Source organism: Bombus vancouverensis, chromosome 4 (assembly GCF_051014615.1).
Source record: "Bombus vancouverensis nearcticus chromosome 4, iyBomVanc1_principal, whole genome shotgun sequence".
Classification (NCBI taxonomy): Eukaryota; Metazoa; Arthropoda; class Insecta; order Hymenoptera; family Apidae; genus Bombus; species Bombus vancouverensis.
Window position 1 is genome coordinate 759,218 of NC_134914.1, and position 27,254 is coordinate 786,471.

Sequence of the window (27,254 nt, forward strand, 5' to 3'; positions counted from 1 at the left end):
GATACAGCAAACACTTCATATGCTGTAACCTAATATTTAGGAGATATAAAGCGTTTAATAAAAATGTGTAAACTGCGCTCTCTCTAATTACAACCGAGTTTCAAAGAGAGATTACATGAAAATAGATATAGTATATGTCTTCGTTCATTTGTGAAGGTAAATGAAAGAACTGTTTCTACAGCATTTAGTAAAAATTAGAAAACGAAGAAGACAAAAGGGAATTCCGTCTACTCCGTATCCTCGGAGCTACCCTTAGTCAGAACCCCCATCCCTATCGGTCATCGGATATCTAGGAAACACGAAGAGGCTCTAAAGGCATTAACGACTTTCAAGACACATTTTAAAACAGAGACGAGGCGTTCCACCTCGATTTCCGATCCGCCACCCCACGTGGAGTGTCCACCCCGGCGGATACAAAAGGGAACAACGCTTCATTATCGAAAAATTGATCTGATTAGACAAGTGTCCCTCCGCCGAAACTTTTCGCCAGACATCCGTCCTGATTCCCACGTCGTCCTTCGTACAATCGACCCCGCGAATTAAGGGCCGCTTAAACTCTTTACTTCCACCCCTTCTCTCCTCTCACGGGCGACGAAACTTTGCCTCGAAACACACCGCGTTAATTGGCGCAGTTTAAAAGAGTCGCGACACCGATGAAATTTCGTGGAAAGTTTAGGAAACTCTCGAAATCTTCGGTCGCGCCGCTTAGAGAGCGTTCATCCTCTTGGATAGTGCATTCTCACGAATCTTTTCATTTAGACGAAGAGAAGCAAGGTGAACTTTAACGTTAGAATATTACCAATCTTTTATGTATGTTTAAATACTTTATGTACATCGCGTCCTCGTCTTCCAGCGCAGACTGTCATCTTCAGACTAACTCCTCCTCAACGATCGAAAAATGCCGAATCAGTTGAGAGAAGACAAGAATTTCAACGTACGACCGTTTATCTAAATGCCAAAAATTTGTTCCGCGTGTATTCGCATCGCCATACCGGCAAAAAGGGTACAAAGGGGCGGAAGGCATTGGAATTTTCGCGGTCGCATGGTGAGCAGCGCACGATATTGTTGCTCGCGGCGTGCGTTTGACACTAGTCAACGATGCCCGACGATATCTCGTAGCGAGCTCGGATTGGGTAGCAACCGCGTGCGGTAGCAATTAACTTCATTAGCAATCAACTAATTATTAGTCAGAGCGAATATTTTCGAGGAGCGCTACCGATATGATTTATCGGTACCTTACGATTGGAAGGCTTGACGATCGGCTGACAGTATTTCTGTGCGACTGTCGTGGAAGTGGAAAAATTTGACCGAATTTCTGTCGAGTCTGACGAGATTGGTAAATAAAGGAGGAACGCACGAGGCGCGATTTTCCAAGATACAGTGAACAGTTCGATGAACTCGCGCAGATTTTTCGGCCTGTTAAACACTGGAATTTTATATCAGATACTTGGATAATATGCCTAACGTTGCATGTATCTTTCGTGGATCTTGCGCATCGTCATATTTATCATAAATAAAAGGTTAACAAGTGGAAATCATTAAAATAACGTGGCACTTAACATAATAACTAACCATTCAGACTTAATCTTTTTTACATGGGATATTCTATTTCCAAGTAAAATATCTCCAATTATCCCTACAAAACACCTAACAAACTGGTTGGAAAAGAAACTTTCCACCTCCAACCTGACCAAGATATCCTGTTTCACGAAATTCCACCATTCTCTGAAACAACAAGGTGACGAATAAAGGAAACGAATCTCCAACTCCCAATGACGACTTGTCTCTAATCCAACGTTCCACCAAGATAAATAAAAAAAATACGACAGCCGCGGATAGAAGCTGTAAAAAAAAAGGGGAAAATGGAGAAAATAGAGAATCGGGAGAGTGGTATAAGGCAAGGGATCGATCGGCGTCGAAACGACGGCTAAGTCGGACGAAAAACGTCGAGGAGGCACGTCGAAGCAGCGGGACGAGGAAGGTAATCTCGCTACTCTTCGGCCGCCTCATTCAAATCCTACGCTAAATTTCAATCTGACGTGTACAAAAGTCGAGCCCTTCCGTCCCCGCTGCCGCCTCCCACCCCTCCTCCTCTTCCGCCTCCCACCTCCTCCTCCTCTTCCGCCTCCTCGTGACATAGCAGCGACTCGTGCTCGAGGCAACGGTCCATTTCTGTGATCCTCCGCCTCCGGACCACCCCATCGCCCACGTACATCCTCGATGCACACGTGTGCACCAGTCCATTTGAATCTAGCCACTCGAACGCGCGCTGGTACATTGCCGGCCAAAAGTTCGCGTATAGGGAGACGACGATGATTATGGTGGTCGTATACGACGGAGGAAAGGTTATCGGATGCGAAGCAAACGGGCGAGGCTTGTTCAGCGGGTAAGATTTGGAGGTGGTTTGGAAAGAGTGATATGTTAGCATGTAGTGAAATTAGCTCACTTTCATAATACTTTATTAATTAATAATTGGATTAAGGACGTTTATGCATTTGTGTGAAATGTGTGGTTACCAAAATGTGCACAGATCGCAGTTCGATTTACCCCTAATCTCGTAATTAAAATATATCTCGTCTACAATAAGCGAATGTTCAGATGCTTTTGAAAAATGATGTCAAACTAAAAATGTACGTAGTTCAAGGAAGAAAACAAACATTTATTCAAAAATCATTCAAATCCCTCCAAATGTACCTTTCTAAATCTATCAAATTTCAATTATCAACTGATCAGTATGGTCACTCTGTTAGCTATAGTGTTAAAAACACAAACTTCAAATCTACCTCTGCTGATTCATCGAGCTCGAGACGAAACGAAGCTTGTGTGTCATCGGAGTAACTTTTTCGCGGTAATGTACGTGTACCAGTGCGTACGTGTGCCAGAGAGAGCCACCCCCAGCAGCCGTCCTTTTAAGCCGGCTACCCTCTTCCGACGGCGTATCCACCGCACCGGTCGAGCGTCCATTTCCCTCGATACAGACTGGCAATCCGTGGTGTATCGGCTCGCGTGCAATACACACACACACACACACACACACAAAAGCACACAGAGGCAGCAGGCGCACCTAATTAAACTTCGGCAGGGTAGAAGAGCACGTTAGACTTTCTCATTCGTTCGGCTCTTTCTTACAAGCCGAATCGAAGCGAGCGCCGACTCGTTCCTTCCGCGAATTGCGACGAGAAGGCTGGATTTTTGAGCCCGTATCCGGTAGTCTGATTTTATTCTACCCATCCCCGAGTCGCCCTTTTCTGTGCTTTTCTTTGGCATCGTTCTCTATCACAACGACAGAGGAAAAATGAAAGTTCGAATTGGTCGTCGGGGAACGATGCTCTTTTTTTGCCAGATTTCTTTAGTTGCCGGTCGTTGCACGGAGCTGAATTTGGATTTTGAGTGGAGTAAATGACGGCATAGACGATGAATCGGTGATTAAATTGCAAAACGCGGAGGTGGAGAATCGTATAGATGGATTTATTATTAGTATTTAAATCCATGGCGATGGTAATGATGATGATAATATTCGTATATTGAGATTTATAACCCCCTACAACTGGAATTTTGCTCACTTGTAAAGATAAAGATCGCGATAGATCTTAGGCTCTCACTTTGATTGAAACGGTAAATAACATATAAATCAAACGGATTTTAATTAAATAAAGGACAAATAAAATAAAATTTCAAAAATGAAGGTCGATGGAGGCACGTACATTGTAAATTAAATAGTGCTATAGAGGGTTAATCTTGCTGTGCGTTTTGAATGACTTTTAACCTAGTTGTACGTTTCCGTCGTTAGAAACTTTCGTTAGCTTATTGTTATCATATTATAATCACCATCGATATACGATATTCCTCGTTTCAATTATATGCTAAAAAAATTGTTTAAATATTCAAATTTCCTTGAAATCTTTTCCTTTGTCAAAACGAGAATGCAATCGACATTTAAAAATTCGAGGATGACAGCAAAGTTAAATTTGTTAACAGTAAATGTAAAAATGTATGTCGAATTCTCTTTGGTGGAATTTTTCGTAAGTTGGTAGGTCGTAGTTAATAGGTAGAGGATTGATCGAAGATCGATCGATGGCGGCTACCAGTCAGAATTTTCAGCGGGCATGATCGATTGCGATATTTTCAGGGAGGATCCGAAGAACTCGAGCGATTCGCGGGATCAAAATACTGCACGCCCAACGGAGCTTCGCATTATTCACAACGCCTCGATGACGACTAGATCGATAGAAAACGGGGGCCGATTAATTAATTCAATTGTGCCAGATAACGCGGATTTTCCTTCTGTCGCTTGAAATCGCGCGCTCCCCTCTCCGAATTTGAATTTTTGGCGCATATTTCAATCTACGGAATATAATCTCGATTTCTTTCTTTCCTTTCGCCGATCATATAATTTTCGTCGCAAATTTATGGAAATTTTGAACGTTAAAAGTGCAATTTTTTGCTATAGCGAACTCGTTATTAGATCCACGAGACGAAGACGTGTTACTCCGGTAATTTTTGACAGTGATTCCATCCATAATGATAAAAATGTGAATGATACAAATAATTTCATAAGGGAAATGAAATAATGCCCTTTCCTTTAAAAAAAAAAAAAAAAAGGAAGCTATATATCATTCATCCGTCATTTTAAATATTTTCGAAATTAGAAGTTTGCTTTTCTCTTTATCTTAATGTTCTCCTTTTCTGTACAACCTTCTGTAGTACCTTGACATCTCGTGTACGTTGCGAATTTTTAATTGTACGCATGTTTTAATAAAAACATTAATATAATAGAAGCGTATATATACTTTCTTTATCGTGCAAATACCCATATCTTTATATCTTTATTATATATTTAATTTTTTCCAATTTAGAAACCGAAACAATGACCATCCTAACATTTTTGGACGGTTGTATCTGTATGTATTTTCACCTTTATCATGCACAGACTATCGGAATACTAAACCCTGTACAATTTTTGGAACATTTATATTTATCGTGAGATACGATGAAAAGAAAGTTTTAACGTTTTCAATAGCTAAAACGAATTACAAGGAATAATAGGTTCATTGAAAAAATGTATAATGTTAGATGTATTATAAAATTTAGAATATAGAAATCTATGTATCCTTAATTGATATTCGAAAGCGAACAGACAGCTCGTTCTAAACCCAAATAACACTGGTTAATTTCTAACGGGACAGCATTCGTTTGATTCTTAGCCTGTTTTTCAGAGAACGAAAATTCACGACCCAATTTATCAGCTACGGAATTATTAAATGGTTAGCCTGAGATTATACGCGACAAGGATCGTTTGAAATATCGATTAGACCGAAAAATCTGTATGAATGATACATATGTCGAGTAAAAAAGGAAAGGCAATAAAAATAAAAAGAAAAGGATGAGAACGATATGCCTTGGTTCCCCAAAAGCTTTCACCCACGATTTCACGCGACGCGACGAGACGTAAGATATCAATAGCCGATAAAACGCTGGATCAAGCATTCGCGAGAATCTACTATTAAGATGGCTGAATGATAAGTCTAAAGGGGCTTTAAAATGGCTACGCTAAGGATGTAATCGTTTATCTAGCTTTTAGATTTATTAAAAATATTTAGGAGGACAAGATTTTGCGAATAATTGCCAAGTTTCAGAGGTGATTGGACATCGGAGTAAAATTCTCGCGATTTCGACCAATAATCTATTCTTTGTGACATTTGCAGCTTCTAAGGCGCTATAATAAAAACATTACAAATGATTCCTACGTTCTCTTCCAATTATTTAAATAAAACATATTTCTACTTTCATCATCAGCTGATTGGCGGTGAAGGGAAAATTCTGTTGCGATATAAAGATCGAACCCTCGACGAAGAGGGAAGGTTTCTTTGGGATAATCTACATAGTTGTATTTTTATTTATCTGTCTATCTATTTGACGATGGAAGATGTGTAATTTAAGTAAAATATTAAAGTGATGTATTTTGATATTACCATATGAGTTGTGAAACTGTTGGTGATGAGACTCGAGACCGGTTCCTGGGTGGTGGATATCCAGCATGGCTTCCGGCTCGCCTCCGCTTTCAGAGCAGTTGCTCAGGGCTAAAACCAAACCGATAGACACACACCTTGCGTTTAAACTTCAAATCAGTTTGCGTTGGTGACGTTCCGTCATAGCGCGGTATACCCTCGCCTTATAATTTCTTTCGCGTCTCGCTCACACCCGCGCTTTGATTTTCGACGCCTCCCTTGCCTTTCGTTTCATGCGTAAAAGTTGAATTTCTTTGCATTAAAGTTAAAGATCGACTGAAATTTTCTCGAATTTTCAAATTATCGAACGCTCGAAATTTCAAATTTTTGAACATTCAAAGTTTCAAATTTTCAAATGTTGGAAATCTAACGCTGGAATTTTCGAGTTTCGAAATTTTCGTATTCCCAAGTATTTTCATATACGATTTTCAAAGTTCCAACTTCTCGAATTTTCGAGCTTTTCAACTTTCAAAAATTCCAAGTATTTACATTTCCAAAATTACACTTGGAATTTCCAATTCTCTAAGTGTTCTTTTCTAAATAAGCTTAAGAACCAAATTTACGACGCGAATCTTCAGCAAAGAAAGGAACGAAAAGATTGCAGAACTAATGAGACGCCAGGAAACGATTCAGATATTTATTTCGCGCCGGGGTGCAGTTAAAGGAAGGGTGAGACGACGAAAATCATCGAGAGCGGTGCGTCGCGACCGTTTCGATTCTCTCTCTCTTCTCCGATCGTTCTTTCTCCCGTAGTACGTGACTTCGTTCTCCGTTTCCTTGTTCGAACAAACTGAAGAAAATCGGGAAAAGAGACAAAACGTGCCGAGAAAGAAATCATAAAACACAAAGCAGGGGTATGTCACGCGTTCGCTTAAGAGGTACTCGGTAACTTATCGATACAAACTAAAGGTTGGCCGATCGAGGGCGTCTTCGAAGCACGATCCTTATTTCATTATCGAAAAGGTGGCTTATAATTAGAAAATCAAACATGTTCTACGCTCATCGTTGCAAAATATTGATCTAAAAATATTTTACATTTGCTCGTCGTTATGCAAAAGATTCTTCCATCTCCACGCGTGCCCTATTCGTTACTTGAAAACTTCTAAAGATTCTATCAATACCAAAGATCGATTGACTAACTTGTCATCCCCCTCGCGATAAAATATCTCTTTATCGCGATTCGTAGCCGACCTCAACTTCGAAGACACCATCCGGTTGACATTATACTTTCCAAAAAACAGTTCACTGTAAAACTGAAAAAAAAGAAATAGAAGCAACAGAACAGAATAGAGTGGTAAGAGAAATGAACAGAAAAAACCAGAAGGAGAAGGTAGCAAAGGGTAGAAAACGAATTTCCATCGAAGATACCGGAAGCGGAGGGAGCGATCGAAGGGAAAGAGAAGGAAGGTGTTCGCGGGCAAACTGAAAGGAAAAGTCGGCGAAAGAAACGCGGAACGAAACCATTGCAATTGCCGATATCGCGAAACGTAGATCGATTCGTGGTGCGTGTCTTTGTCTATCTGTTTGGCTGGCTCGAGACGAACAGGTATTCGGAAAAACGTGTTCCGGCTGTTTGGGACTCGATGAACCCCACGAGATATCGATTTCACGCTTGACGCCTCGAGATCAGGCGTGTTTCTTTACAATTTCGTCTTTTCTTTCTTTTTCCTTTCTCTTTTTGTCTTTTCTTTTTAGCTTTGCAGATTCTTCTGAGACCAGCTCGCTGCGATCTTCCGTGTAGACTTCCGATCTTCGAACGATGACGGGGGGGGGGGGGGACATTCACGAGTGATTCTCGTTGGTTTATTTTACGGGATGTAAGGAGAAAATTCGAGTGATCATCTCGAAGAAAGTAAATTGCATTTTTAAATCTTTTTACAATTTCCTGATGCTTTTGGTAACTGTACAGAAATGACCAAGATTCTATGGAAAGAAAAAGAGACTACGCTGAACATTGAACATAAAATTTAATCTAGATGTAAAACTTTTCTAAAACACCAGTCAGTAATGCTTTTAATTGCGTTATATACGACTCTATTGGTGAAATTCCACTATATTTCTCCTGTTTACAAGGGTTTGTCATGTTGCGGAAGTTGAAGATATTTCTCCAAGGAATGTTTCTTCTCGTACCAATATCTTTAGTAGTATGGTAATCGATGACAAGGATACTTGGACCCAACCAAACGAAATTCGGAAGATAAGCTTCTAAACGAAGTATTTAAACCGCTTCAAGAAGTGCGTTCTCAAGTCACCCCTCGTAAGTTTCATCGTTTCAGACGAAATTGAAAGACACTCGATCATCCCCCGCTGTGTCTTCAACGAACGTCCTGAACAATTTCACCAACCAGCATCGAATAATCATCCGGATATACGATGAAATGATTATACAAAGTTGTAAATTGTTCCCAAGTCTGGTTCGCGCTGGAAACTCGGAATGAAGGAACATCTCGCCTTTTTTTTGAGTTCATCGATAACTATCAAAGTTAAATAGAATAACAACTAAAGGAAACGAGACGAAAGTCAAAAGCAATAAAACTAGTTTCGTGGCGATTGAGATTGACGCCTCGAAGAACACACAAATTCTAATCAGAAATATTATTACAGAAACGTTATTATAATTATAGAAATCGTTTATTAAGGAACGAGCCGGCTAATCGGTGCGAAACAACGAACTACGGCCCTTGAGAAACGCGACTGTCCTAAACTCACCCCTAGAATCCAATGTTCGATCACGAAATCCACTTGAGATTGTCGTTTCGATGTCGCAATAAACAATTTCCATCGAGGCACTCGAACTCGATCGAAGAAAACCTGAATACGATGAGAGTCGCCTAGGGGTGGAGAGGGTTACGACTGACAAGTTCGAGTCCCGATCTCGACGTTGAATAACAGCCATCAGCGGCTGGTAGATCCGGCGAAACGCGGCGCGAACTAATCATTAACCGTGCGCGCGAGTGTTAACACGAAACGGAACGGGAACGAGCCGGTGCCGCAAAAAGAGTTGAGGGCCGACGCGAGCTTTCCTTTCCTCTTTCTCTTCTCTTTGTTACCCCTCTTCCTCTCTCCTTCTTCCCTTCTGCCCCTCGCGAAGAATCATCCCCCTTCCACGTTGGTGGTACCAGCCTGTACATACGCGAGTCACGTACGTAACAGTAGCAGACTGACATGTATGCCTCGTAACAGTAAGCCGGTTCCCACTGAGAACCCTGTTACGCTACGTCTACGTGCTGGAAAAGAGGGTAGAAAGCGAGAGACAGAGAGAAAGAGAGAAAGAAAGAAAGAGAGAGGAAGGAGGGCCGCTACAACCTCGTGGCTGCGTACGTGTGTGTTAGTCTTCTCTCTCTCTCTCTCTCTCTCTCTCATTCGGTTTGTATGTGTGTGTGTGTTTGGTGTGTGTGTGTGTGTATCTGTTGCAAATGTGATGAAGAGAGAGAAAGAGACATTGTGTAATACTTGTTCCGTGTGGTGTACATAGGCATATACCGCATGCATGACGTGGAGGATGAGTCAGCTTGCGGAAGGCAGTTTCAGGGAGAATTCATCACGAAACTTTCCGGAAATATTTCTCCTTTTTTTCTCGTTTTCCTATGGCCAACCCTTGACAGGAGATTCGATGATGTTCGTCGCGAAATCGACTTCGTTAGCGAGCTTCTTTGAACAGGTTCGATGATACTTTAAGGTTTTTTATTCCTTTCTCTTCTTTTATTTGTTCTTTTGTTGATACGTCGAAGATTTTCGTTTTAGGTAACTTTAATCAGGATATATGGAGTCCCTTTGAAAGTTTCAGAAGGTTGAAGAAATCTTTGAAATTTTTATTAGAGTAGAAGGTACATATGTAAATTATCGAAGATCCTACGGGGTGAACGATATTTCGTAATTGTCGGAATTTGTTACTTTCCAGGTGTGAAAGAACTTTCGAAGCTTAAAATCTTTCTACGAATTCGAAGAAAGATGATACGAGGATAACATTTCGAAAAGTCAGGCGAATTGCTCAAAGTTATCGCGGAAGGAAAATTCGAAAGAACTCTCGTAAACAACGGGGAAGATTCGACGTTTTTCGTTCTAGATCAAGGCGAGTCGCTTCTGAAACATCGGAACGAGAGTCGTGACTCGCGACGATCACCGGGAGTCGATGGCACTCTTTTTTTCTTGGTTCGACGCGAAAGAATTCCTGTTAACGTTTACCGAGCCGTGTCGTTCGAGGAGATCGGGCTTATCGTAAAACATACCAGTGTCGCCTTTCGTTTATCAACGACCTGAGTGAAGTTTAATTCGAGCCGCGCTTCCAGCGACCGCGACAATGCCTTCGCGAGAACGCGATGTGAAAATCAACGTTCATAGCAGGAACAAATACACCGCCGCTCTTCCTCTTCGGTATTTAGAAAGTTACTTTGACTATGATCGGACATGTTCGATTCTTTGATACTCTTACGATAATTTACTACCTAACTAAGTCGACAAATCTATTTCGTCTTTTTATCCGTCTATATGTTGTTATGTGCCTTCCGCTCTCATCGCAACACTATTTACGGAAAATAATCAGAGAGATCTTAAACATTCGTGGCAAAATTGAAATTTTTTCATTTCATCGGAAATTGCGACAAAATTCGAAAGAGCATTTAACGCAATTATTGCGAGAACCACTAAAACTGTCTGATGGAAATCAGATAATTTTTGTCTTTTCACTGCGCCATGAACTGCAACAAAAGCCATAAGCACATCTAACCTTCGTTATACCACAATTACAATGAAAATCACATTCCCTAATCGAAACCAGAAGAATCATAGGAATTCCCTGATCGAAACAAAACCTCCAGCACGATTCAGAAATTCAATCAACCGACGAAACAGGCAATTACAGTTTTTGCCAGCTATCAAGTAGTCAAACTACGAGCTGGCAAACTACATGTCCGAGAATTCGACGTTTATAAGCAGCTCCTCTTTCAGTATTGAATTCTTAGATTTAATAATGGGCTAGGATCATAAAAAGCGAAACGAGAGGTGGAAGGTCAGGATTTTCCTAGGCCGTAGATCGACGTAACAGCTGTTCCAGAAAAGGTGTTCCCAACGTGACATCTGCACCTTGGTTCCCCTTGTGGCGGCCATTCACCGCTTATTTACCGAATAGCCTTTTCTTTCGGTCGACGGCTATCCGAAAACAAACTTGCTCGACCGGGACGCGATTCTGGCGCGTGCACTGTCGGCTCTGGAAAAAATCGATTTTCCCAGGGGGATCGATGTTTAATGCCCTCGGTAGTCTAGGCAGTTTCCATCGATCGATTTCGTGCCGCTTTTGAATCGTCACTGCCCTCGTGCTCGCGATGTTATATGTATGTATAACGTTGCTTCTTCGAATTGCAGAATCACCGATCGATAGTTTTGAAATGTAAAATGGATAAAAAAGATACTCTCTGAGCTATATACGAACTGTCAAAGAGGTTAGAGTTTTTTTTTTTTTTTTTTGTAAAAGGTCAAATTTTGATTAACGAAAGTAGAGTAAATTATTACTACGTTTCCGATCTTTGGATATATCTATTGTTAAAAACAGAGGTTTCCAGAGAAGAAATCGAAGCTTCGAGCTTTGTGAAAGAATACCTCTGACCTTTTGTTTAAAAGGATCGCTTTGACAGATATATAGATCGAGGTAAAATTCATGGTGTAACGGGATAATCCTTCGTGCGGAGTTAAACAGAGAATTGAAGGTAATATCGTCGGTTTTCTACGGAGGTGATACACTTTTGAAATTGTTCGTTCTGGAAATCTTCAAACATTAAGTCTATAAATGAGACGTTTACTAAGATGGGAATGTCGTAATTACATAATGAAATTGTAATGTTTATATAAGGGGGCTGTTTTAACGCCTAAGAAACTCTCAAGATTCGAAAAATATTATACTCGGTACAATTGTTAAAAATTATGTATAACACGACCGAATAGGTGATTCATTTGCGGAGTACATTCGGTGCTTCAATGAGAAATAGTTAATGAAACTAATGAAAATAATTTAACTAAAAAGCAGATATAAATAAGAAAGCTAAAATAATCACCAGCGGAATTTGCAATGAGATAAAATATCTGGGTTCCTGATGTTAATAATTTTTCATTTCAAAAATTTTATTCTAGACAGATTTCCCATGAAATTTATTTTTCTCGGTCGTGTCACATACCTAGCGAATGAACGATATTCTTTCGCATGGAACATTTCGAAAACATCGTGTTAAAATACTTAAATTTTTGCGAAACAGACATCTGCCCTGAATTTTACTGATAGAAAATGGAAACGGAGTTCGCGCGAAGCCAGGCAGGATGTGCCACGGAAACGATGGCCTATAGGCAGTTCAAGACGCGCGGAATTCACTGGCCATGCGTCAGCATCACGTACGAATCGCACATGCGAGCGCATGTATGGCCTCTTTGAGCGATCAGTGTCGTGTTTCGGCGCGTGCTGCGATCACGACTACCTGGAACCCGTTCCCATCTTCCTCCTGTGTTCGTTCAAACTCTATGTTCATCCCAACGATATTATCACGGGCTAGAGTCGTTTGAAAATCAAATAAATTCGGTCAGACAAAGTTAACGAATAACGATGCCAATTTGGACTAGATTATGTGAATTAGAGATTGAATTATTACGTCATTTTCCAATCTTTCGATCATGTCGGAAATGACTAAAAGACACAGCGAGATTAAAGATATCACAGTATTCGTTCGCTTTTTTAGACAAAGAGAAACGCGAACAAGGATTGTTTTCCTTCTGAAACTTTCAACTATAAAAAGTCTCACCGTGACCACGTGACCAGCGTGCAACGTGCTTCGAATTATACTTCAAATGTATATACTTAAAAATTACGTTATATTTTCTATACTGGAGAGTGTTGAGTTTTATGAAAAATCCCAGCATAGTCGGGTTTCGGCGTCTTCGATTGTTATTAATAAACGAAGCGGTCGCCATGCGCATAGGGGACATTCTATACTTGGAAAAGGAGGAATCTTGCGAGGGAACAGGGGAGCCAGCACGTTGAAAATAATTGTCCTGTGACTACGGGCCGGAAACCGCGGCGGTCACCACGCTGCGCGTCCTCTTCGTCGCGTAAAAGCCCGCATCGATTGCTCTTTATTGTCCGTGACGAGAGGAAACGCGTTTCGAGCACCAACGCACGTGCTTCCACGAGATTTTTCACTACGCCAACGATGAATCTTCTCTCGATACCACTTTTTCCCTCTATTTTTTCAATCGCAAGAATTAAACGAACACTTTAAAGAACTCCTTCTGCATCTCCCATCTGTCCTTCGATCGATCACAACGACTAACAATTAGGTCTCTGTTTAAGAGACGAGAATTTCCATGCTATCGTAGAGGCTTTGACACAGTGTCGTAACTCCGAGTAAATACTACCTAAAATCTATACACCGGGACATCCCTTCCACGCGAAGAAGTTTCACCGGTAAATTACCATCTCTCGACAGGACTCCGGTGGCAAACTCGCAACAGCCCAAATCGAATAGAATCAAAACGGGAGCAGCTGCCAGCAAACGGCCACGAGGGCGTTATCAGGAGCAGCGGAATCGAGGTCACAAGGGAGCACGAGAGAGACTCGAGGGATCCACCTTCGATTTTATGGAGCAGATCGTGAACGGCGAACGAAAACAGAAATACGCGAAAGAATAGACGGAAAGAAGGGGTGAGGAGAGGTTCACAGGAAGTGATCCTTGCGCGTACGCATCCTTGAAACGAGGCGCCGATCGCGACGAAACCTCTTGAATATTTTTTCCTTTCCCTTTTTATCTTTTTTTTTTCTTTTTCGTTGTCGCTTCTCGAAGCACCTCTACAACGACGACAGATGATGTGGGTACCACGAGGGGCCGTGACGTCGCTCGTCCCCGTTGCTTACGGCAGTTACTGCTTACACGACCGTTTCCTCTCTCTCTCTCTCTCTCTCTCTCCCCCTTCGTGCTTCCCCTCCTATTCTCGATATCTCTTCGTTTCTTGCCGCCATTTCTTTATTCCTTGCGTTTCGGGCCTGCGAACGACACCTTTCCAGCCAGCTGTCATTCGCATCTGTAATTTCTTTCGCGAGCGAGCATCGCGTAGCCACGATTAGAACCGGCTGGGATCTGCTGGCATGCCTGCATGATCATCGACATACGACTATCTAACAATAAACTTGAAAGTAAACTCAAATTTTTTAATCTATCCCGATCGAATTTTTTGGCATTGAATCGCTGAAACTTTGACGACTGGTTGCACAAAAATTCTGAACTCATTTAGCTTGAGTATTTTGGCCGACTTTTAGCTGAGTCAATTCAAATACCCAAATTTCGATGTTCCTAAAGTCAGAAAAATATGCAAAAATTCATATCACAGAGATACCAACAAATAAGACAATGTAACCTCGAAGCTGCAAACTTTGAGCCGCGAAGATAAAAACCCAGACTAATAATCTAAACAGATTAAAAATCCGTCGCATATCGATGCTTGAAACAGCGAAGTTAATTGTAAAATCGGGAACCGCTCAGACGACGAATCTGGCAATTTTCCCTGGGCGAAAGTTGGCACGCGAGCTGAAAGAGCACCGATCATGGAAACCGAAATCAGAGACGCAGTTACGAGGACGGATAATGACACATCAGGGTGGGGAAAAGTAAATACGTGGACAGGAGAGACCCGCTGGCTCTGTAACTAATGTACCTGACCCGTTTTAACGATCGATAACACCGGTGAACGCGATTAAGCGCAAATGACAGTCAGAGGCAAGTCAGAGACAGTCATTATCGAATAAATTTCGATCAGTAGCTGCCACGACTTCGATAAAAACGAATTTCCAATATAAATTCCGGCGATCCTTTCATTCGTCTACTTGTTCGTAAAATTAAAACCCACCTACGTAAATCGCATTAGATTGCGAACGTTTATGCAATTTCGTATATTTTACTATATTCTTATGAATATCGAAGAAATAGAATCCTAGTAGAAGTTTCGTCTACCGCCAAATGATTTATTATCTTCGATCTTCGTCGATGCTGTTTGCTCCTGGAACGCGTGTTACAGGCATAGTTAATGAAGTTTAAATTAGAGGCTTGCTTCTTTCAGGAAAAAGTCGCCTCAAGGTTACAGGCCGAACGGTAATGAGGTCGCCGATGACGTTTCTGCGATCTACGAATAGATCGAGCACGTAAAACGAAGGAAAAAAACACGTGGAATGTGTTTTTACAATCGAGAGAACAATCGATCTTGGCGCTAGCACGAGTCGTCAACGATACCTTTTCTCCCGTTAAACGTTGCATCGCGTTATGGATTCGCGGAGAGATACGCTAGAAAAAAGTGGAGTCTTTGAATGAAAAAAGATACGACCGCGTTCTATAAGCATGTTCGACCGAATTTTCGTATCGAAATTAGACCGATCGAAAGTCTAAATTGAATTCGCTCGTGAAGATTCGGTTGGCACAGCGTCGAAGGTTCGACTGGAGTAGGATTGAGAAAAAGGAAAAAGCTGGTGAATGCGAAACGTTTGTTGCTTCGGAGTTCGCGGCACGATCGATACGACTATTACTACAGCCGCGCGTCCATTATTGCAAGCGTACAAACCGAAGATACGGGGACTGGAATTAGCACCGCTTTCCCATCGATCCTCGCTCTGAATCATTTACGAGGCCGTATACATAACGGCTGTGCACGAGTTGCCGCGAAACGAAAGCGTTCTTAGGTATCGCAGTCGTCCTCTTCATTTGTAACAATCGTAGTTTCCTTGTGGAAATTTTAGCTTCTAGTTCTGAGAAAACTACGCGTCGATGAAAGTGCGAAGCAAAGTCAATTATTTATGTCGTACGATCAGCTGACCAAAATTTGGACTAACGGAAACTTTAAAATATCTGTCCTGAATAATTCTCGATAAATTTATACATTTGCATTTGATATTTGTTACATTTTTCTGACACGATACTTTCGTATTTACGGAAGAAGAATATTCTGGTAATTGACAGTGTGACTGAATTTATCGGAATTCCATTTATTAGAAACATACGAATATTTATACAATTTTGTATTTTTATGAACGCAACTAAAGAAATAGAGGCTAAACTAAGAGATTTATTTCATCTATTATATATTATAAAGATTATTTTACTCTAAATATTTCATACGTTTTTTGGATATTATACACATTTTGTATATTTTGGCACCTGTTTCTCATAAATGCATAAGCATCCACGGTGTATTTATTGAAATGAAATTATTTAGTTATTGTTCTATTAAATGAACCGCCGGCTGAATTTATTTATCGGAACATGAACTGCTATTGTTCTGCCCTCCTTGATTAAAATGTCTTTATCTACCACTCCGAAACTGAAGAAACAATTAAAGATATTGGTCGTTATTTTGCAACAACCTATACATATAATATAAGCTTACCTAAAAACAGATAAAAAAACAGATGATATGTATCTTGAAACTAGAATATTTTATTTTAGAACGGCAGTATTACATAAAACCCAGTTGTATAAACCGTTGCCTCGATGCGTACAGATTACAAATAGAAATAGAATTCTATGGCACACAAATTTCTTCAAGAAAAATGACAAGAAGAATCGATCGAGGAATCGAATAACCTTTACCATGGGTTGTCTTCCTAGAAAAGGGGATGGCTGAGATCCTGAGGATTCCCAAGGGGGTGACCGCCTGTGTTTCGCGCGCGCGCCACTTTCGAACGTGTTTTTAATGAGACGACACCAAGACACTTGGAAACGGAGCGAAAAAGAAACGTGAGAAACAATGGCGGGGACTCTAATCTGAAGGGCATTGGATCGAACCCTTCTTCTCCCAGCATTGTTTCGTCGACGAACCCTTTGCTACTGCCACCTTTTCTTCCACGCTTTCTTCTGGCTCCCCGCTCCTGGCCTTTCCGCGACCCTTATGCGAGGCTTTAAGGAGCGAAAGGGAGAATGGAGGAAGCGCTTCGACTGGCTACAGAATAGTTACTGGCCCCTCCTCGACATTATCTTTACGCCTTTGCCATCGTACAAAAGGAACGGCGGAAAGAGGGTGAGAATAGAGCCCGCTGCTTGGGAGAAATGTTTGTCCTCCCTGTACGCGAGTTTGCTTTTCTTATTTCTGACCCCCTGCCATCTCTGTGTCTTGACCTTCTTTGCTATATACGCGACAGTTAGAATCAGAAAAGTCATTTCTCGTCTGAAATAGCGACTCGTTTTGGTCATTGGGATTGATAGCAAATAGGGTCAAAGATTTAGAGTTGGATAGAGAAAATTTCAGTCGATATCAGCACAGCTATTACTAACGTTTACGTCGCGTTGCGTCTATTATATAGCGATAAGTAATGTTGCTATCGTGGCTGTTGATTCGAAAGTTGACGACGTTTTTCTTTTTGTTTTCGCGCGTTATCGTAAAAGACTTGTAATTAAAAAGAGAAGATAGACAATGGTCAATATGTTGGAACAGATGTTACTACTATCGTTTATTCTCTGTTCATCTCCTATTCCCCTATAATCAGAAAATGACACTTTCTACATAGATATATACACATATATACCACTACAAGAAGATGATTAGAAGTCAGAGAACCTATTCGAATTGTACAAACTAAAACCATGAGCCGCTGAAACTTAGATCATCAATCAACGATTCGCCGGGTCATTAAACCTCGTTACCTAAACAGACCGAGAAACCAATACCCTGCGTCAACATCTCCTATTGAGATCCCACCGGAATTTCCAATAGCCGCTATACAAGATTGCAATTACAAGTATTTTACCCCTAACCGAAACGAGGAGAAGAAATCTTGTATGAAATAATAATTGTAAAGAAAAATATCTCATGCACCGTCGTGAAATCTCGATATCGAAGAACATTGAAAGAAGACCATTTGCGACCAATGGAAAATCTCAAAACGATGGAAATAATACTGTCATCGAGTGACTTGTTCGAGTAAAAATGTGAAAGAAGTGGCGGAAGGGCGCACGCACCGGCGCGAAATCACACGGAGCAGAAGATAACACGCTCCTCGGTTGGACATGGTACAAGGGTTGTCGGAAGGCGGGAGAGGGGATGGCGGACAGCGTGGCGGCGGCATGGCGAACATGGCGTCGTCGAGGTCGCGTCTGCGCCTGGCCGCGAACACCGCGTGACCACGATCAATACCTGTACGCGCTGTTGTGCCGGGGCAAAGGATGTTGAATTCGAAAAGTGTTATTCCGCGCGTCTATCTCTGAATGATATGGAAGGGAACGCCTCTCCACGTGGGTGCCACGTGTGCGCTTCCGCCCGCGTCTCTTACGCGCGTGCACGCGCTCGTCCGATTTCGTCTGGCCGTCTCCAAAACACGGAGACCGCCCTGCTTCCTCTCTTTATCCGTCCGTCCTCCGACTGTCCGTGATCTCTGTGATTTTCACGAAGCCACCACGTCCTCTTGTCACCCGGACATCCTTCGGCGTATATGACAGTTATCCTTTGTCGTATTCGTCGTTCCAAATAACGATATAAAATAACGATAACGAATAAATAACGATCGACATTCGATCTTGGATTCTTCTGAACGTTTTAGGGATCAAGGGAGAATAGAATTATGACACGAGTCGAACAGAATCTGTTGAACAGTATAAGCTAGCTTTCTACGGAGACGTAGTACTTCGAGAGGTTTTGGGTAGCTTGGAAATATCCGAGCAAAACGCGATTCGACGTGGAGCTATAGAGACTGTTTGAGAAGGTGATGTATGCACATCTGTTGAACGGATTGGCAAGCATTTCGCATTCGCGATTGGCAAAGGTAAGATCAAGTAAGAAGGCAAAATTCGAGGCGGGAATCATAACGAAAAGATTCCCGAAGCGAGCGACACGCTGGATCCGTCGCGTCGCGGGGAACGACAACGATATACGCGTGAAAGCCGTAAATCAGGGATTAGACCGCGTTCACGGATTAGACGCGCGCGCGCGCTCGAGACGATAGCGCGATTTTGTTTCTTCTTTTTGGTTAGAATATAGACATAATATATAATTATAAGTACATTTGCAGACACTGTTCCAGTTAGAGAGGTTAGCAAAGATAAAGGTGACGAGAAAAGGAGTGTGTCGCTGTATCATAAGAGATATTTCGACTGAAGGACTAACCTGCTAGTCGCAAGGCTGACATTCTCTGAAACTCTGGCTCCTGTAGCCATTTCCACATTCGTCGGAAGGTCTCGCGGCCGCTCTTGAGCTTCGACCACGGCTTCGGATTGCGCAGTAGATCGCTGAGCGTGCCCTGGCTACGGCACAGAACCCTCTGGGCGAATATCGCTTGCGGTATGCTGTACCTCTTCAATTCGGCGCTGATCCTCTGCGCCAGTTCCTTCGTGTTGATCTCCTCGACCTCACCGGCCCCGTTGCCGGGTGGCGGAACGGTCTTCATAACGACCGAGGTGTGTTGCACGTGCTGCGTGTGCGATATCGTCTGTTGCGGCATCGACTGTTGCTGTTGCTGCTGCTGCTGCTGCTGCTGCTGTTGCTGTTGCTGTTGCTGTTGTTGCTGCAGCTGGGCCTGCATAGGTGGTGGCGAAGCAGCGGGCACCGAATGCGTGGGCGGGGAATGATGAGAAGGCGCGAAAGTGGCCGTCGCCGAGACGGTCGGCGGCGAAGCTGGACTCAACGCCGCTGGGCTCTGCTGCAACCTCGGCAAAAAGGCCGGATCGTAGTGAGGACTGGCGGACTTGTGCGGCGAGTTCAATCCGCTCTGACTGTAGGCGCTCTGCGGCGACAAAGGACTCGGCTGGAGGCCCGCGCCCGGAGAAGGATAATTGTGCGGCGGCGACATGCTCATCGAAGGCAATTTGTCGTACGCGTACGGCGAGCTACCCATCCCGAGGCCGATGTTACCGAGGCCGTTGTTTTGCATGACCGCGAAACTACCGGTGACGCCGCCAGCCGCGTGTGCACTGTATACAAACTTGTCGCTCATCGTCGAGATCGGCGGCAACGGCTGTAACGGCGTCAGGGTCGCGTAAGAGGAACCCGGACTGAAGCCAGGCGGTGACATCCTTTCCGCGACCGAGGTTAGTGTCTGATAGGTCGGCTCCGGCTGCATCGCCCTGAAGTCCGTCGCGTCGATCATACTCGCGACCGAGACGCTTATCCCCGACGTCGGCGTTAGCTTGCCCGGACTGAGGAGCTCCGAGTCGGCGTCGCGCGAGTCCACGTCCACGTCCTGAGGTGGCACGATCACCGACAGGGACTCCCTCGCGTTCTGTCTACTACCACCACCGGCACCACCTCCACCACCGCCACCGCCGCCACCACCGCCACCGCCACCGCCGCCGCCGTTTCCGTTGCCACCACCGGCGCCACCGACGGCACCTCCGCCGCTGCCGCCACTGCTGCTGCTGCTAATGCTGCTGCTGCTGCTGCTGCTGCTACCACCACTGCTACCACCGCCACCACCGCCGCCACTACCACCACTACCACCACCACCACTACTACCGCCGCCGCCGCCGCCGCCAACGCCGCCACCACCGCCGCCAATGTTACCGCCACCGCCACCGCCACCGCCGCCGCCACCACCACCACCACTCGTGCCGCTGCTACCGCCACCGGCGTCTCCGTTACTGCTGCTGCTGCCTCCCGATGGCTCCTGGGACGACGACAAATCCTCCGCGGAGACGAGCTCTCGCTCCTCCTTGACGCCGAGCGCGCCAGCCGCCAGTAGTTCCAGCGGCAAGCTCGCGCACGCGATGTCGGGACTTTGCGACGCGGAAGACGACATACCCTCTGCGTTACCACCTCCACCGTTGCTACCACTTCCACCGACAAGGATGTGTCTACCTCCCGTTCCTTCTCCGCTGCCTTCGTGCTGATGCTGATGTTGTTGCTGCTGATGTTGATGCTGCTGATGATGATGATGATGCTGGGGATGAAGATGAATCGTTGCTTGCTGTTGATGATGTTGCTGATGTTGCTGTTGCTGTTGATTGTGGTGATGGTGGTGATGATGGTGGTGGTGATGATGGTGATGCCTACCCCCACCGACCACCGTTCCTCTACCACCACTGTTACTACCTCCACCACCTCCGTTCCCTCCTCCACCTGCGCAGTTCCCATTCGAGCCACCCCCACTGGTTCCCCGGCCATGCGTAGAAATCGCCGCCGGGGAATCGACCGAGTCCAGTAATTGCTCGCTATGCGATTGATGATCGGCTATGTCCCCTATACCTTCCATTTACGCACATCTAGTTCGGGTGGTCGCGCACTCGCTCTCCCGTGCTCGGACACACCGCGTGCACACACCGGGGGATACGATCGTTTCACCGCGAGAATATCGCGCGCGCACTTTCCTCTCTGTCTTTCGCTGTACGTCGTCGGTGCACCTTCGCGAGCTCCGTGTCGTGTATTTTTCACCACTTCCGTTTTCTTTTTCGATCAGCCGTTCTCTACAGTTGGCTGTCACGGTCCTCCGCGATACTGTTATTATCAACCGTACGATAACGATATTATCGATATTCGTAATAGTAAGAATAATCACGCGCGTACCCGAAACACGATTCTCTCGCGTCGCAGTTTTTATCACACCACTACTCGTTTCTTCGTCCTTTCTCTCTCTCCCTTTCGTCGATTCTGGTCTGCGTCTGGCACAACTGTCGCGGCGTGTCACTCAGCGGAAGACTAGTCGCGAATTGCGTTACCTCACGAGCACCGAAGGAACGATCGCGACGGACACCGACACAACGACGAAGACGACGAAGACGGTGACAACGACGACGATGATGACAACGACGACGACGACGACAACGACAACGACGACGACGACAACGACGACGACGAAGACGATGACAACAACGACGACGACGACGAGAACGAGAACAACGAGGACGAAGACAAAGGTGGAGCGAGCAACGAGGACAAAGACTCAAACCTCCAACAGCAGCACGAGCACTGCCTCGTGTTCGGATACCTCGAGCGAATCAGAATCGTCGTGCCACCGTGACCGCGACCGAGGACGACGTCTCTCGTGCACGAGGACACCGTCGACTTGCCAGTTGCTGCTGTTACTACCGTTACTGTTCCCGCCACTACTCCTTTCGACGTGGATGAATCAAACGTTGTTGTTGTTGTTGTTGCCGTTGTTGTTGTTGTTGTTGCTGTTGCTGTTACTGTTACTCCACCACATTCAGCACGTCGGATCGGCATAGAGATCCGGTACCACAGCGGCGGCGACCACCGTGCGCCCATGACATACGCGGAGCGAGTGAGAACACACACTCTGCGCTCGAGTGAATACGTTAGTTCGTGTCGAGCGACAGGGAGAGAGAGTGCCAGGGAAAAAGAGCATACGAAACGGAGAGAGAGAGCAGGCGAGCGCGGGCAACCGACTAGAGAAGGGGGGTAGGAACGAGAGTCTTGTTATCCGTCTCGCTCCGTCAGTTTCTCTCTTCTTCTCTCTCCCTCCCCCTAGGTGGCCGCCGGTATACCGAGCTGTCCAAGGGACCCTTCCGTTCCGTTTCACTCCGCCCCTTTCCCTTCTGACTCCAAAGCCGCCGCCAGATCCACTGCCAGTAACACCACCACCACCACCACCACCATCAACAACAACCACCACCACCACCACCACCAGCCACTACCACCACCAGTAGCACTGTTTTACCACCTGGTTCACTCTACACGCTTTTAGCGGCGGGCTCGTGCGTTCTTCACGCTCTCTATCTCTCTCTCTTTCTCTCTTTCTCTCTTTCTGTCTTTCTCCTTCTTTCACGCTAATACACGTTCGTTCGGTCTTTCGTAAGTTCGGTTCACGAGTTCACTGCGCGACAATCCTGATGCGTGCTACGTTCTAAGCACGATTCCTCCGGGTCCAGGTGCGACTCGTACCGTACTACTATATCCTCTCCTCTTTTCGTCCTCGCGACTCGCCACTCGTGCCACTCCGTATATCCTTCCTTCTCTCTCTTCTTCACCCTCTGATTTCTTCCTCACTCTCCCTCTCTTTCGTTCCGACTCCCTCCGATCGTCTCTATTCGCGTGTCCCTCAGTTCATCTCGCGCTCACGGGCACATCCGCGCCACCGACGTGTACACCCCTGTTCTACCACCACCATCACCACCACTCGGTCTCTCGCGAGCCACCGGTGAGCGTACCTGCGCGATTCTCTCTTCCTCCGAGACACTGCGGATCACCACGTGAAAACCTAACCCCCTTTTCGCACGAGCGGGATTCGAGCCGATCTTTCTTCCGATTTTCGACTAACCAGCTGAACGCAGTCGCGTATTCTGCGACCTCTCTTATCCTCCTTCCTTCCTTCCTTTGTTCGTCCTCTCTCTCTCTCTCTCTCTCTTTCTGTTTCTTTCCTCTTCCACGACACGTTGTCTCTCTCGGTCTCTTTCTCTCTTTGTCGCTTCTCCAAAGTACGCGTCCGCCGTGTTCCGTGGACGCAAAGTCTCAAAGATGCGTGAAATTGACTTCGGTGTGAAATTGTCTCCGCGGAATATTTCGATCTCCCGGCCGAGAAAGAAGCGACTGGAGCCACCCCCAACGGAGTCTATGTCGCCAACGATGGCATATTCGTCGTCGTGGATGCGAGGGACCGCTACGTGCGCGCCGTCGACATTGTCACTACCACCACCATCACCACTACCACCACCACCACCAGCATCGCCGCCACCGCCGCCGCCGCCGCCGCCGCCGCCGCTACCACTCTGGCGTCAGTCAGCTTTCTATCGATTTTCCGATACCTCGTGACCAACGTTGCTCGATGCGCCGATACTTCGAGCATAAACATCGACTACCCAGCGACCTATCCTCGACCGATGAGCGCGTCCTTGTCTCCGAGCTCGATCCGATTATCGAGTGTCCACCTCGATCTTCTTTTCTCCACGAAACCAAAGCTAATCGGTGCCACTGTCGTTCTTACTTCCTTTCAGATATTACACGAACGTCTCTGCGTGTGATCTTCTAAACATTTTTCTTCTTTCTTTCAACCGGTTCCACTCTCTAGAATCTTTACGGTGTTTTCTCGTATTTTTTTAGTTTTTCCGGATAATCTTCGATTTAAACATACTTCCCGATGAAACGATGATCCGGATTAGAACGTATTTCGATCCCCCGATAAAACCACCAGTACACTCCAACGTAATTCGTAGTCTCGAACCGAATCTCCGGATCAATCGACAATCGAACCGCGGAACCGCTCTGTACAGCAGCGGTCTATCGATCAGCGTTGCTCCACGTGTACCGATGCGATTGTCGCAAGCAGCGCGTCTCGTTCACAGGTTTCGACGCAATTACACGATCGAAACGCGCATCCCCGTCCCTGCAAGGGTAGGGAGCAGAGATGTCCTCTTCCCGGAGTCTTCTCGAACGCGAGCGACCCCTGCGCGTGTGGCAAAGCTCACGGTCTAGCCAGTCTGAGCGCGATCGGTTCGAAGCGATCGGTCGAAGCGGCGTGTCAATCGCGACAGACCCTGGGGAGAGAACGCGTCGATAGGTCGGATCAATGGCGGGGGTGGCGGTAAGAGGCGTCGTCGCGCGGACGTCGGATCGATTTCGTCGCGACCGTACGTACTACTCTCTACTCTCCCGGTTCGATTCCAGCCATCGAGGAACGGCTTCGACCGCGATGATGCCGTATCGGTGGGGAGCAAAGCCTATCGGTCGATGAATCGTTGAATCGTGGACGATTGGAAGCACGCGGAACGAACATCCCCGACCGTGATCCTCTTCGACTCGCGATCCCTGCCTGTACCGTTGCTGGTGCGCATTCACGCGCACGCGTGCGCGCACCCCTTCGGAACCTGTCACCCTTTCTCACCGTCCTTCTCCACCTCCTCTCTCTCTCTCTTTCTCTCGCTCTCTCTCTCTCTCTTTCTGTCTGTTATCCTCCCTTCGTAGAGTGCCACCCCTGCAACGGTGGACTAAGAAGGAGAGAAACTGCGTGGCAACTCGCGGCAACACGATCTTCCGCCTCGAGATCTCGAAAAAGAATTTTTAGATGTTTCAACCTTCTGCCTTTCTTTATGATTATCCTTGTTGCAGTCAACTATTAGCTGGTTAACGAGTCGATGTCAGATACAATCGCAGGTGTGTTAGCCGCGGATTAGGGAACGGCGCGCGCTCCAACCCCAGTACGGAGGGAGCGAGAGGAATCCGCTCGCTTTCGAACAAGAGGAAGCGAGCACGGAGTTGCGCAAATCGCGAACGCGACTACTACGTGCCGACGAGCCGCTTCGTGCGTCCTTCGCGACGAGCAGGGCCAGCGGGGAGGTGAACGAGAAGGGGTCTATCGGGTGGGGAACAAAGAGGGGTGGAGATCTTGCGACGGGGATCTGTAACGAACTCGATACGCAGGGGTCTAGAGGAGGGACGGGTCGGGAGGGGTAGCGGGACGAGGTCGAAACGCTACGAAGGGGTCGTTCAGGGACTGACTGACTGTTCTTAGTACCCCCGGCCTAAGGGATGCTCATCCAAGGAAAACCTGTCCTCTTGCAGCCGTTGCGCAGTTTTCATCCGTTGTTGTTGAATATTACGACGCGACGGTTCGTTTCGCTACCTGATGAAATTTTTCGTCATCTCGTTGTCGTTGTTATTCTCGTTGTGTATTTTGTCACGGAAATGTAGTGGCTAGCGTGTAAATAGAAAAAGCCATTGTTTTTGCGAAAGATACACGCACTATCTTTATATTTCCCTTAAGCGCTTCAATTAACTGGAAGTATCTGTAATATGAACATCAAGAAGTCAATTATCAGAGAAAAGAGTCAGGGGAGTAAAGTTTTGGAGGGCAAAGGATATATAGCGGACAGGAAGAATCAGGCGTTGGTACAGGAGAAATGAAAATTAAAGTAATACGACGAATGTACAACGATTATTGTAGTAGAACTCCAAAAAATCACTAGCAATATCTTTTCATTGCTAGAATTGTTATCTTTGATATCGTGTCGATTGCCGTTGAAGTTTTGATTGGTTTCTACGACAAAAGACAGTTGCTCGACATTTTGTAGATTCACGTTTCGTGTAAATTATTGTACCGTTGCAAACGCTAGCCGGCTATTTTTGTTCGTTAAAGGGCAGGTCTCATTTAACGGTAAACAAGCAACTAAACTGTTGTACGCTTAGGTAGATTCGAATTAATTAACGCAATTGTAATTAGCGTGTAATGAACGATACATGCACTAATTTCTACAATTCAAACCTTCGGCAAGTCAATTTTATTTTATAATAATTACCCTGTTGCAGTATATCGGCTGACTTCTACAATTCAGTTCTCTATAGCGCTATGTATTTTAACTGTCTGATGATGTGATAAAGTGTAGCGGTACAAATCATATTGTTGTTTTGCCTCGGAGTATCAAGGTCGGTAGGATACACGTAATGTAAGAATAAATAAACTCCGAGCAAAACAATGTCGCCGCTACGTACAACGGTCGAACAAAGACGAATTTGAATTTTTCGGCTCTCCCCCGACCAGTATAAATAAGCGGACGCGATCGCAAGGAAGAATTACAGTCAGTCGTCGATCAGTTATCAACCAATTACCAACGAACTATCAATCTAATTAACAAGCCATTAGCGATCCTATTTTACGACTTATACAGTGTACGAGCGTCTCAGCGAATATAGCCTGTATACTAATTTATTATTTTAAATATATTCGACGGTTTCAACAACGAGCAATCTCGTCCAATAAATCTCACGGTCAAACATCCTCTACACAAGTCCTCTACAAAAGTAACGAATATTTCGAAATAAACGATTTGGAAAATAAATATCCTTTATCGTCAATACTGACTGAAATATTTTTCTTACTTTTGACAAAGTGTATTTTAATTGGAAAATTACTGATAAAATCGTGACAAAACTTTTCCGCAGCGTAAACAACGCGCGCGAACTTTGGGATATTTTCCCGCGCGAAGTGCTGGACTAGCGCACGAGACAGAACAGGTAACCCAATCGATCGGTGGAATCGAAATGGTCACACACCTGTGACCGATTTCGAGCCACGCGAGGAGAACACAATCCGCACGAAATCCATCGGCGTTCGCGACCGAATAAAATCGATATCGGCCAGTCAAGTCGAACAGCGAGAAATAAAAACGCGTTGCGCCCCAGCAAACCGACAGAGAGAAACCCCACGCGATTCGCGAGCCGCCGCTCGATTTCCCTTCGATGTAGCGGTCAATTTTTAGAGAAAGGACACGCCACTTTTTGTGGAATCTCGAGGAATCTCGACTCGATTTCTCATTGGTTTGCTCGTTTAAGTAGAATATACACTTGTCTTATGTT

At 45.2% G+C, this 27,254-nt stretch overlaps 1 protein-coding gene across 1 annotated transcript in view; it reads right to left on the minus strand.

Moving 5' to 3' along the window:
* Window positions 1-23,585, minus strand: part of LOC117161427 (uncharacterized) — an 84,089-nt gene extending 60,504 nt beyond the window's left edge. The window contains exons 1-2 of the mRNA XM_033342964.2: window positions 19,125-23,585; window positions 5,973-6,080 (exon numbers count right to left, since the gene is read on the minus strand). Of these exons, the coding sequence (XP_033198855.1) occupies window positions 5,973-6,080; window positions 19,125-21,204 (2,188 nt within the window). The 5' untranslated portion in view covers window positions 21,205-23,585. The remainder of the gene's footprint in view (window positions 1-5,972; window positions 6,081-19,124) is intronic.
* Between the last annotated feature and the right edge of the window lie 3,669 nt (window positions 23,586-27,254).